This window comes from Scyliorhinus canicula, chromosome 8 (assembly GCF_902713615.1).
Source record: "Scyliorhinus canicula chromosome 8, sScyCan1.1, whole genome shotgun sequence".
NCBI classification, from domain to species: Eukaryota; Metazoa; Chordata; class Chondrichthyes; order Carcharhiniformes; family Scyliorhinidae; genus Scyliorhinus; species Scyliorhinus canicula.
Genome location: NC_052153.1, coordinates 183,262,405 through 183,274,720, shown reverse-complemented (window position 1 = coordinate 183,274,720; position 12,316 = coordinate 183,262,405). Strand labels below are relative to the sequence as shown.

Here is a 12,316-nt window from a genome sequence, read left to right as displayed (position 1 = left end):
GCCTACCTGTGACACTAATAAAGATTATAGGACATTTGCCACGGGGAAAACAAGATTGGACAAATTCACAGAGAATTTCTCCCCTACTCTTCTCGCCCCCTCCAATTTCCAAAGTTGGAATCAAATATTTCAACAATAGCAAATTGTCCAGCTGCACATTCTGCTCCTGAAGCCCTTTCAGCAGCCGGCTTTATACCCCCGGCAGCGGGTGAACTCTATTCGGGCCTTCTCGGTGCTGAGAATGGGGGCCGGGCCGATATTTCCTAGGAGATACCCCCACACACTCCCAGCTTTGAAGGCGGCCAAGTGAGCTTTGGAACCGTGACAATGACCATCAATCATCGCTTCATCGACAAGGTGCAAACACTGAATCAATGCAACAAGCAGCTGGAAATGCACTGGAAGCTGTTGCAGGAGAAAGGAGCATGCAGTTCCAACATTGACAGCCACTTACAAGTTTATTTCAACCACCTCAAGCAGCAGATCGATGCCTTGGCCCAGGAGAAACTTTGCCTGCAGGCTGGGCTGGAGGGCATGCTGGGGCTGGTGGAACAACACAAGACCAAGGATGAAGGTGAAATCAACTTGCATATGGAGAGGGAGAACAAATTTGTAATGATCAAAAGGAATGTTGATGAAAACTGTCTCATCTCAACTGACCTGGAGGCTAAGCTTGAGAGCCTTACTGATGAAATCAATTTCCTGAAGAACATATTTGAAGTGGAAATCCACGAGCTGCAGGTACAGATCAAGAACACTGCTGTGAAAAGCACCTATTCACCACATTCGGCACCTGTTCGGGTCCACAGAGGGAGAATTCAGAATGTCCAAATTACCTCACAGCACGTCTTTCGGGACTTGTGGGAGGAAAGCGGAGCACCCGGAGGAAACCTGCGCAGACACTGGGAGAACGTGCAGACTCTGCACACACAGTGCTCCGAGGCCGGGAATCGAACCTGGCACCCTGGAGCTGTGAAGCAACAGTGCTACCCACTGTGCTACCGTGCTGCCCTGCCCTCATGCTGCCGTTACTGTGGAGGTTGACACCAGCCGTTAACTGGAGCTTACACTGTGACCTGATGGGGAAACCAAGTTCGACGAAACGAAGGAAAATTCTGGAAAACATGCAGAAGAGCTCCGTGTCATGAAGACTGCCATTTCAGACATGCAAAGACAAATCGAATGCTCAAGTTCTGAAATCCAGGCTCTGAACAAACAGAAAGAGCAGCTGGAGGCAGCGATCGCAGAGGCAGAGGGACATGGTGGATAGGCTATTGCGGAAGATTAAAAAACGCATTGCCAACTTACAGGAGGCCATAGAGAAAGCTGACAAGGGAATCATTCGCCAGGTCCGAGAGTGCCTGGATCGGGTAAACTCTAAACATGCCCTGGACATTGAAGTTGACACTTACAAAAAAACTACTGGAAGGAGAATAGAGCAGTTTGTCAACACCACTGAATGTGACCTATCACCAATCAACCAAAGGTTAAGAGGTGGAATTCTGCATTTCTTTTTTCAAAAATCTTTTTATTGGCATTTTTCATATTTATAAACAATTGTGTATATGCATCATTTTCTTATTCGCGTTAATTTACTTTATTGTACATAAAGGCTTATCCTGTCCTTCCTTTAATTGACCTTATATACATTGTGCCACCCTCTGGTTCGGTCTGTGGTCCCTCCCGTCTCCCCCCCCCCCCCTTTACCCCCCACTCCTCTCTTGCATACTCTCCCCCCGCCCCCCTCCACCGTTGGCTTCAGCTGTGCTTTGCTTTTATGTTCGGGGGGGGGGGGGGGGGGTTACCACCCTCCCTCCTCTTCTCCTCCTTTGTGGCTTTCCCAATTTCCATTTCTCCCCCCCCCCCCCCCCCCCCCCCCACCTCGGGTTGTGCAGTCCTTTGGTTCCTCATCTATCTTGGTTTTTTTCTTCTCGTTGTTGGTCTTGAACAAGTTTTGGAACAGGCCGACGAACTGCCCCCATGTATCTAGGAAGCCTTCCTCCGACCATCGGATAGCAGACTCAATCTTCCCCAGGTGGAGAAATTCCGAAAGGTGAGCGAGCCAGTCTGCAGCTTTGGGTGGTGCTGCCGATCGCCAGCCGAGTAGGATTCTCCGGAATGCGATTAGGGAAGCGACAGGAGGGCCGTTAGCCCCCTTCCCCATGTGTAGTTCTGGCCGTTCCGATGCCCCGAAGATTGCCATGCTTATTGTCACCCTCACCCCCACAACTGCATCGCCACCCACACAGTCCAGGGCGCGGAGTTCAGCAACTTCCGCTTCTACGTCCTCCCCAACCTCTGCGCTGCCTAACTACCCAGCCTGGACTTCCAGTGCAACCTTCAGAGCCTAACCCTGAACTTCGGCGGGACCCTACCACCCCTTACTGTGTGCGGCCTCGTGACCCTTAAGGTCGACCCGCCTTTCCTTTTTGCAAACCTAACCCCGGATTGGAAACCCGTCACCACCAGGAGCAGACGGTACAGCGCCCAGGACAAGACCTTCAACAGGTCTGAAGTCCAGCGGCTGCTTCGGGAAGGCATCATCGAGGTCAGCAACAGCCCCTGGAGAGCCTGAGTGGTGGTGGTCAAAACAGGGGAAAAAAACAGGATGGTCGTTGATTACAGTCAGACCATCAATCAGTACACACAGCTCGACACGTACCCCCTCCCATGCATATCTGATATGGTCAATCAGATTGCACAGTACTAAAAGTAGGGTGATCATTGCTCTGAGTAGGGTGATCATTGCTCGGCACAACATCGAGGGCCGAAGGGCCTGTTCTGTGCTGTACTGTTCTATGTTCTATGTTCTAGTACTGGGTCTTCTGGACAGTGGACCTGAAATCTACCTACCACCAGCTACCCATTCGTAAGGGGGACTGTCCATACACTGCGTTCGAAGCAGACGGCCGCTTTTATCATTTTCTTACGGTCCCCTTCGGCGTCACCAATGGGGTCTCGGTCTTCCAACGGGAGATGGACCGAATGGTTGACCGGTATGGACTACGGGCCACCTTCCCGTACCTGGACAATGTCACCACCTGCGGCCACGATCAGCAGGACCATAACCTTTCCACATTTCTCCACACTGCCCCTCTCCTCAACCTCACGTATAACAAGGAGAAGTGCGTGTTCAGCACTAACCGATTAGCCATCCTCGGCTATGTGGTTCAGAACGGAGTTCTGGGGCCCGACCCCGATCGCATGCGCCCCCTCATGGAACACCCCCTCCCCCACTGCCCCAAGGCCCTCAAAAGATGCCTGGGGTTCTTTCCGTATTACGCCCAGTGGGTCCCAAACTATGTGGACAAGGCCCGTCCACTCATTCAATCCACCGTTTTTCCCCTGACGGCCGAGGCTCACCAGGCCTTGAACCATATCAAGGCCGACATCGCCAAGGCCGCGATGCACACGGTCGACGAGACGCTGCCTTTCCAAATTGAGAGCGATGCATCAGACGTCGCTCTGGCCGCCACCCTCAACCAGGCAGGCAGGCCCGTGGCATTCTTTTCCCGCACCTTCCATGCCTCCAAAATTCGACACTCCTGCGTCGGAAAGGATGCCCAAGCCATCGTAGAAGCTGTGCGGCATTGGAGGCATTACCTGGCCGGCAGGAGATTCACTCTCGTCACTGACCATCATGTTTAACAACACACAACGGGGCAAGATCAAAAACGATAAACTCTTGAGGTGGCGGATCGAGCTCTCCACCTACAACTACGAGATTATGTATCGCCCTGGTAAGCTCAACGAGCTCCCCGATGCCCTATCCCGAGGTACAGCTCCAGGGTCCCAGGTTCGGTTCCCGGCTGGGTCACTGTCTGTGCGGAGTTTGCACGTCCTCCCCGTGTGTGCGTGGGTTTCCTCCGGGTGCTCCGGTTTCCTCCCACAGTCCAAAGATGTGCGGGTTAGGTGGATTGGCCATGCTAAATTGCCCGTAGTGTCCTAAAAAAAAAGTAAGGTTAAGGGGGAGTTGTTGGGTTACGGGTATATGGTGGATACGTGAGTTTGAGTAGGGTGATCATTGCTCGGCACAACATCGAGGGCCGAAGGGCCTGTTCTGTGCTGTACTGTTCTAATTCTAAAATCTACATGTGCCAGCGCACAAGTGGACCGACTCCGGACCCTGCACGACAATCTCTGTCACCCAAGGGTCACCCGTTTTTACCATTTCATTAAGGCCCGCAACCTGCCCTACTCCATCGAGGAAGTCAGGGCGATCACCAGAGACTGCCAAGTCTGCACGACGTCTGCCACTGTCATCAAAGCCCTCAACACCATCTTCGCTCTGTTTGGCTTCCCCGCCTACGTCCACAGCGACCGTGGATCCTCATTCATGAGCGATGAGCTGCGCCAGTACCTGCTCAACCGGGGCATTGCCTCGAGCAGGACGACCAGCTACAACCCCAGGGGAAACGAGCAGGTGAAGCGGGAGAATGGGACGGTCTGGAGGGCCATCCAGATGGCCCTACGGTCCAGAAATCCCCCGGCCTCCCGCTGGCAGGAGGTCCTCCCCGAAGCCCTTCACTCCATTCAGTCGCTCCTGTGCAGCGCGACTAATGAACCCCCCCCCCCATGGACGTCTCTTTGCCTTCCACAGGAAGTCCACCTCCGGGGATTCGCTACCAATGTGACTGGCAGCTCCTGGACCCGTTCTCCTCCGTAGACATGTTCGACTCCACAAGGCGGACTCATTGGCTGAGAGGGTACAGCTACTCCACACCAACCCGCAGTACGCTTATGTAGTGTACCCCGACGGCCGTCAAGACACAGTCTCTCTCAGGGACCTGGCACCAGCTGGTTCCACACACACCCCCTCCTCTGCCCCGGCGCCACCTTTCCTTCCCCCAGCACACCCCACCGCAGCCCCCGTTCCGGGACAATCCATCCTCCCCTTGCTCCCACCCGGGGATGAAGAGGATTTCGACGCGCTCCCAGAGTCACCGAAGACCAAGCTGCCGCCTGAGTCGCCACCAGCGCTGGGGCGCTCTCGACGGCAATTTGTAATATTATGTGTAATTTTAAACACAACGTTCTGTACATCGTTCTCCACCACCCCCGCAGGACTCATTTTTAACAGGGGGTGAATGTGGTAGTCACCACTGATGTATATACTGTATATATATGTGTTTTACGGTAAGGCCCCTGTACTACAAGTACGTGGATAGATCCCTGCCTGCTGGCTCCGCCCAGTAGGCGGAGTATAAATATGCATGCTCCCCATACAGCAGCCATTTCGTCAGCTTCTGTAGGAGGCCACACATCTCAGTGTATTAAAGCCTCAATTACATCCTACTCTCGTCTTTGCGTAATTGATAGTGCATCGCTGTGCTGTACCTTTCTTTGTTCTTTGTTCTGGGACAAGCCCAGAACATGTGAGTGTGGTTGGCCGGGCCCCTCTGGCACCGTTCACATTTGTCCTGCACCTCGGGCTTCTGGTCAGGTGCGCTCAGTGCACCACTTTGAGCTGCATTAGGCTGCGCAGGAGGAGGTGGAGTTCGCCCGGCTCAGTGCTTTGCTCCAGAGTCCCCACCGTACCTCTGACCCCAGTTTGTCCTCTCATTTTTGTCTGGTTTCGTCCGAGCTCTGTCCAGTGACTGCCCGTATATTTTCCCACATAGTCTCCCCTCCTTGCTGCCTGTGTCTATCAGGTCCTCTCATAGTGTGGTTTCTGGGGGCTTGGGGTACCCTCCTGTCCCTTTGCGGTGGGAGTGCTTTATATGGAGGTGACTCATTTCCTGTCCTTTTGTTAGTTTCCACTTCCTCGCCAGTTCACCCAGTGTCACCAGTCTGTGCCCTCCGTAAAAGCCCCCGACCGTCAGTGTGCTCCCATCTTGCCTCCATTTTGTGAAGGTGGTGTCTGGCATGGCTGGGGGGATCTGTGATTGCTGCAGATGGGGGCCATGGGGGGGCATCCTAGTTAGCCCCAAAGTGTTGTCTCAATCGGGCCCATGTTCTCAGCATGGCCGCTACCACTGGGCTCGTTGTGTATCTTGTTGAGGGGGATGGGAGTGCTGCTGTAGCCAGGGCCCGGAGGGTTGTTCCTTTACTGTGCTGGGTGATGCACCATCGATTGCACGTGAGGCGAGTGATTTACCAAAGTCAGGCTTTAATTAACTAGAACACAGCCTGGCGATCGTCTACAGTGGAAAGGGACGAAAGAGGCTTCTGAGCATTTATACCTCGTTGATAGAGGCGTGGTTAACTCAGCCTCTCGGCCAATCGGTCGAGAGGCACATGACCGACCAGGGCCAATGGTAAGCCGACGTTCTGGCCCAATGGCAGACGAGTATGCAGATCATATCATCACATTCACCCCTTACGGAGAAGGAAGGCGGGGGGGGGGGGGGGGTGAACGAGACCCGGGGTGGGGGGGGGGGGGGAAGAACTGATGATATGAGTAGCCGTCGGGAGAATAATTTTCTCTCCGTACCCTTGTCTAATTTGGGGGCTTGCCACTGGCCCAGACATAACAATATTTACAAAAGGAAGTCCATGGGACCGTAGAACTCTAGAAGGATTCGATCAGTCATTTTATAGATAGAAGATAGATAGAACAGTACAGCACAGAACAGGCCCTTCGGCCCTCGATGTTGTGCCGAGCAATGATCACCCTACTTAAACCCACGTAACCCGTATACCCTTAACCCAACAATCCCCCCATTAACCTTACACTACGGGCAATTTAGCATGGCCAATCCACCTAACCCGCACATCTTTGGACTGTGGGAGGAAACCGGAGCACCCGGAGGAAACCCACGCACACACGGGGAGGACGTGCAGACTCCACACAGACAGTGACCCAGCCGGGAATCGAACCTGGGACCCTGGAGCTGTGAAGCATTGATGCTAACCACCATGCTACCGTGAGGCCCCAAATTTGGTGGTCCTTGACGTCCTGGCCGAGCGCCGTAGTGGAGGAGGTGTCGTCGGATCGGCTGATGGTCCTGCTGATGTCCTGGAGTCCGGGAGCGATAGACTTCGAGTAGTCTCCGTCACCTGAGCTGGCCGCGGAGACGCCATGGATGAGGGATGGGGAAGCTGAGTGGGGTGCTGGGGTGAAAAAAGGGAGGGGGGGTCTGTGGTGGGGGGGGGCTGCACGCCGGCGGGTGCCAGGTCCCGGAGGGAGACCGTGTCCTGCCGACCGTCGGGGTGCTCCACATACGCGTACTGCGGGTTAGCGTGGAGTAACTGGACATGCTCCACTAACGGGTCGGACTTGTGCACCCGCACATGCTTCCGGAGCAAGATGGGTCCGGGAGTGACCAGCCACGTCGGGAGAGGGGATCCGGAGGACAACTTCCTGGGGAAAACAAGAAGACGTTCATGAGGTGTCTGATTAGTAGCAGTACAGAGCAGTGAGCGGATAGAGTGCAGCGCATCGGGGAGCACCTCTTGCCATCGGGAAATAGGGAGATCTCTGGACCGGAGGGCCAGTAGTATGGTCTTCCAGATGGTACCATTCTCCCGCTCGACCTGTCCGTTACCCCGAGGGTTATAGCTGGTCGTCCTGCTAGAGGCGATGCCCCTGTCGAGCAGGAATTGACGCAGCTCGTCGCTCATAAATGAGGACCCCCGGTCGCTGTGAATGTACTCGGGGTAGCCAAACAGTGAGAAGATGGAGAGGAGGGCCTTAATGACGGTCGATGTGGTCATGTCGGGACAGGGAATGGCAAAGGGGAAGCGGGAGTGTTCGTCGACAACCGCCAGGAAGTAAATGTTGCGGTTGTTAGAGGGAAGGGGCCCCTTGAAGTCAATGCTGAGACGTTCAAAGGGGCGGGATGCTTTGATCAGGTGTGCGCGCTCGGGGCGGTAGAAGTGCGGTTTGCACTCGGCGCAGATGTGGCAGTCACGGGTTACTGTCCTGACTTCCGTGATGGAGAAAGGCAGGTTGCGGGTCTTAATGAAATGGTAGAGATGGGTCACCCCTGGATGGCAGAGGTCCGCGTGGAGGGAGCGGAGGCGGTCTATCTGCGCGCTGGCGCAGGTACCACGGGACAGGGCATCGGAAGGCTCATTGAGCTTCCCAGGACGATACAAGATATCATAGTTGTACGTGGACAACTCGATCCGCCACCGTAAAATCTTGTCATTTTTGATCTTGCCCCTTTGTGCATTATCAAACATGAAGGCTACTGACCGTTGGTCTGTGAGGAGGGTAAACCTCCTGCCGGCCAAATAGTGTCTCCAATGTCGCACGGCTTCGACTATGGCCTGGGCTTCCTTTTCCACAGAGGGGTGGCGGAGTTCGGAAGCCTGGAGGGTTCTGGAGAAGAAGGCCACGGGTCTGCCCGCTTGGTTCAGGGTGGCCGCCAGAGCTACTTCTGATGCGTCGCTCTCGACCTGGAAGGGGAGGGCCTCGTCGATGGCGTGCATCGTGGCCTTTACGATGTCCGCTTTGATGCGGCTAAAGGCCTGACAGGCCTCCGTCGACGGCGGGAAGGTCGTGGTTTGCATGAGGGGACGGGCCTTGTCCGCGTAGTTGGGAACCCATTGGGCGTAGTATGCGAAAAACCCCAGGCAGCGTTTGAGAGATTTGGGGGTATTGGGGAGAGGGAGTTCCATCAGGGGGCGCATGCATTCGGGATCGGGGCCCATCACTTCGTTACGCACTACGTAGCCGAGGATGGCTAGGCGGTCGGTGCTGAACACGCATTTATCCTTATTGTACGTGAGGTTAAGGAGTTTTGCGGTTTGGAGGAATTTCTGGAGGTTGGCGTCATGGTCCTGCTGGTCGTGGCCGCAGATGGTGACATTATCAAGGTACGGGAAGGTAGCCTGTAATCCGTACTTGTCGACCATTCGGTCCATCTCCCGTTGGAAGACCGAGACCCCATTCGTGACACCAAACGGAACCCTAAGGAAGTGGTAGAGGCGCCCGTCAGCCTCGAACGCGGTGTACAGTCGGTCACTCGCGCGGATGGGGAGCTGGTGGTAAGCGGACTTAAGGTCCACAGTTGAGAAGACCTTGTATCTCGCGATCTCGTTTACCATGGTAGAGATACGGGGGAGAGGATACGCGTCCAGTTGCGTAAACCAATTGATGGTTTGGCTGTGATCGATGACCATCAGGTTTTTCTCCCCCGTCCGGAGTTTGCGGGCTGATGCGGAGGCATTCGGGCTTGATGCGGAACTCCATCTTCAAAGTTGTAGTTAATTAAATTGATGCACCATCGATTGCACGTGAGGCGAGTGATTTACCAAAGTCAGGCTTTAATTAACTAGAACACAGCCTGGCGATCGTCTACAGTGGAAAGGGACGATCGTCAGGCTTCTGAGCATTTATACCTCGTTGATAGAGGCGTGGTTAACTCAGCCTCTCGGCCAATCGGTCGAGAGGCACATGAACGACCAGGGCCAATGGTAAGCCGACGTTCTGGCCCAATGGCAGACGAGTATGCAGATCATATCATCACACCGGGTTTGTGTACCCGTTCCCTCACTCTTTCTGCCGTTGCTGCCCAGTGGTAGTATTGGAGGTTCGGTGAAGCCCCCTTTGATTTTCCTTCTTTGCAGTGTCGGTTTGGGAATTTTCGGGTTCTTACCCCCCACACAAACGCCATGATTGGACTGCCTGCATTTAGGAAAAAGGCCTTGGGGATTAAGATTGGCATGGATCTAAACAGGAAGAGGAACCTCGGCAGTACGTTCATCTTGATCGGCTGCACTCTCCCAGCATATACACACGTCACTCCACACACACACACACACACACATCGTCCCAACCAATAAAATGGCAGCGAGGAGAGTGACACCCTATTTCATGGACGCCGAGCTGTAGAGCCTCCAGTACGCCATGGAGGACAGGCGCTTGGCCCTGTACCCCGGCTTGGGATGGAGGCTGCCAGTTGCCGCCATTCGCCGTGGCTGGATGCAGGTGGCAGAGGCTGTCAGCGCCGTGGGCAACACCGTCCGGACCGGCCAGCAGTGCTGAAAAAAACTGCACGATCTCTTCAGTCTGACCTCCCGGAGAAGGTGGCTCATAACCACCGGGAGCAGGAGATAACTGGCGGGGGACCGCTGCACCTGCGGCCCCTGACCGTGGAAGAGCACATGGCCCTAGACATGGTCAGCGGCCTGGAGGAAAGGGAGGTTGCCGGGGTGGAGGTCGGCTGTGGGCGAGGAAGTGAGAACCTATCAAGAACATTCGGCCCATCAAGTCTGCACTGACCCACTTGAGCCTTCACTTCCACCCTATCTCGGTAACCCAGTAACCCCTCCTAATCTTTTTTTGGTCACTAACAGCTAATTTATCATGGCCAATCCACCTAACCTGCACGCCTTTGGACTGTGGGAGGAAACCGGAGCACTTGGAGGAAGCCAACTCAGCCACAGGGGGAATGTGCAGAATCTGCACAGACAGTGACCCAGGGAGGAATCGAACCTGGGGCCCTGGAGCTGTGAAGCCACAGTGTATCCACTTGTGCTACTGTGCTGCCCATTGTGCTACCGTGCTGCCCATATTGAATTACGGTTCCCCATGACACGTGTGTCAACCTCCCCAAAACCGTTCCCACAGCACCCTCACCACCATCCCCTCAGCACATTCATCCCCACCACCCCTGCTCCCTGTCCCCAGGCCCGTGGTCTAATCATGTGTCCTATCGCGTGTCTTGCAGGGCCCGCTGGAGATGAGGCGTGTCCATCTGGAGTCCCCAGCCCTCACCGGCCGGTGCCACAGCCATGGCCGCCACCACCTGCCCCCCCTCCCCCTCCCCTCCCACCCCCCCCCCCCCCCCCCCCCCTCCCGAGCCGAGCAGTGATTGGAGCAGCTCGGACGACAGCCCTTGACCCGCGTCTCAGGAGACCCACAGAGCTCGAGTCTGAGGATGATACAGATTTCCCATCACAGTTGTCTCCAACACCCTTCACCATCAGGGCCTCATGGTAGCATGGTGGTTAGCATCAATGCTTCACGGCTCCAGGGTCCCAGGTTCGATTCCCGGCTGGGTCACTGTCTGTGTGGAGTCTGCACGTCCTCCCAGTGTCTGCGTGGGTTTCCTCCGGGTGCTCCGGTTTCCTCCCACAGTCCAAAGATGTGCAGGTTAGGTAGATTGGCCATGCTAAATTGCCCTTAGTGTAAGGTTAATGGGGGGATTGTTGGGATACGGGATACGTGGGTTTAAGTAGGGTGATCATTGCTCGGCACAACATCGAGGGCTGAAGGGCCTGTTCTGTGCTGTGCTGTACTGTTCTATCTATCCCAGAGACACTCACCCGTTTGGGCAATTTAATGAAGAGGCTCCTGGGACACTATCTGATGTGAACCACACAGCTGATCCGGTAAATCAGGTGAAGGTAGGAAGGTGGGGTTTCGGTCTTCTGGAACAGACAGTCCCATTGATTGTAGAGGTGCTGTCTCTGAGCCAGGAACTGCATGAGGGGTTATCAGTGAGCATCCAGCACCTGCAGGGGGAGCTGGAGGAGTCCGATCGCGTGCAGGAGCAGATGCCGACTATGCGTGACGCGCAGGCCAACATCGCACGGATGGTGTTCACAGTGGAGGCATTGGGGGGGGGGGGGGGGTGGGTGACGGTTTCGGCTATGGATCAGCATGTCTAAGGCCTGGGGAATTCTGTGCAGGCACTGGCCAAGGCCCAGGTCAGGGTTTCCGCCTCAAAGACAGCCATCTGCCTGAGCCACCTGGACATCTCAGCGGCACTTCTGGGCACGGCCCATTCACAGCAGGCCATGGTTGGGTAAGCCGGCGGCATTCCCAGTTGCTGGCCGATGTGGCGCAGTCACAAAGGGAGGTTCCCAGTCCCAGAGTGAGATGGTACAGTCACTGGCTGAAGGTGGTGGACACAGTCAAACATGTCAGGAATCGTCGATCATGCCAGATGAAGGCGTCGTGCACACTGCTCGGGTATCGGGCACAGACATGCATGGTGCGCATCTGATGGTCACATATCAGTTGCACGTTCATCGAGGGAAATCCCATTCAGTTTTAGTAGAGCAGCCTGTCATCTGCAGGTGCTCATAGGGCAACATGGCATTCCGTTAATCACCTCCTGCACCCGGGGCATCCCGTTGATGCCGGCGAACACCCCTGGCCGGACATTTTGTCGGTCCATATTGAAATGGATATATTGTGCTGACTAGGCACATAGGGCCTCCGTGATACACAGATATACCTGTGCACGCAGGCCGGTGACCTCCCAGACAGGTCCCCACTCGGTGCCTGGAAGGGCCCCCTGGCATATAAGTTCAGGGCAACCGTCACCTTGACGGCCACCGGTAGTAGGTGTGCTCCACCATACCCTGCGGTGCCAGGTGTGCCATCATCTGGAAGATATGCTGCACTGTCTCTCTACTC

At 55.3% G+C, this 12,316-nt stretch overlaps 1 protein-coding gene across 1 annotated transcript in view; it reads left to right on the top strand.

The window, feature by feature from the left end:
• Positions 1–327: 327 nt before the first annotated feature.
• Positions 328–12,316, top strand: part of LOC119969940 (keratin, type II cytoskeletal 8-like) — a 31,394-nt gene continuing 19,405 nt past the window's right edge. Inside the window, exons 1-2 of the mRNA XM_038803908.1 lie at positions 328–762; positions 1,311–1,486. Of these exons, the coding sequence (XP_038659836.1) occupies positions 328–762; positions 1,311–1,486 (611 nt within the window). The remainder of the gene's footprint in view (positions 763–1,310; positions 1,487–12,316) is intronic.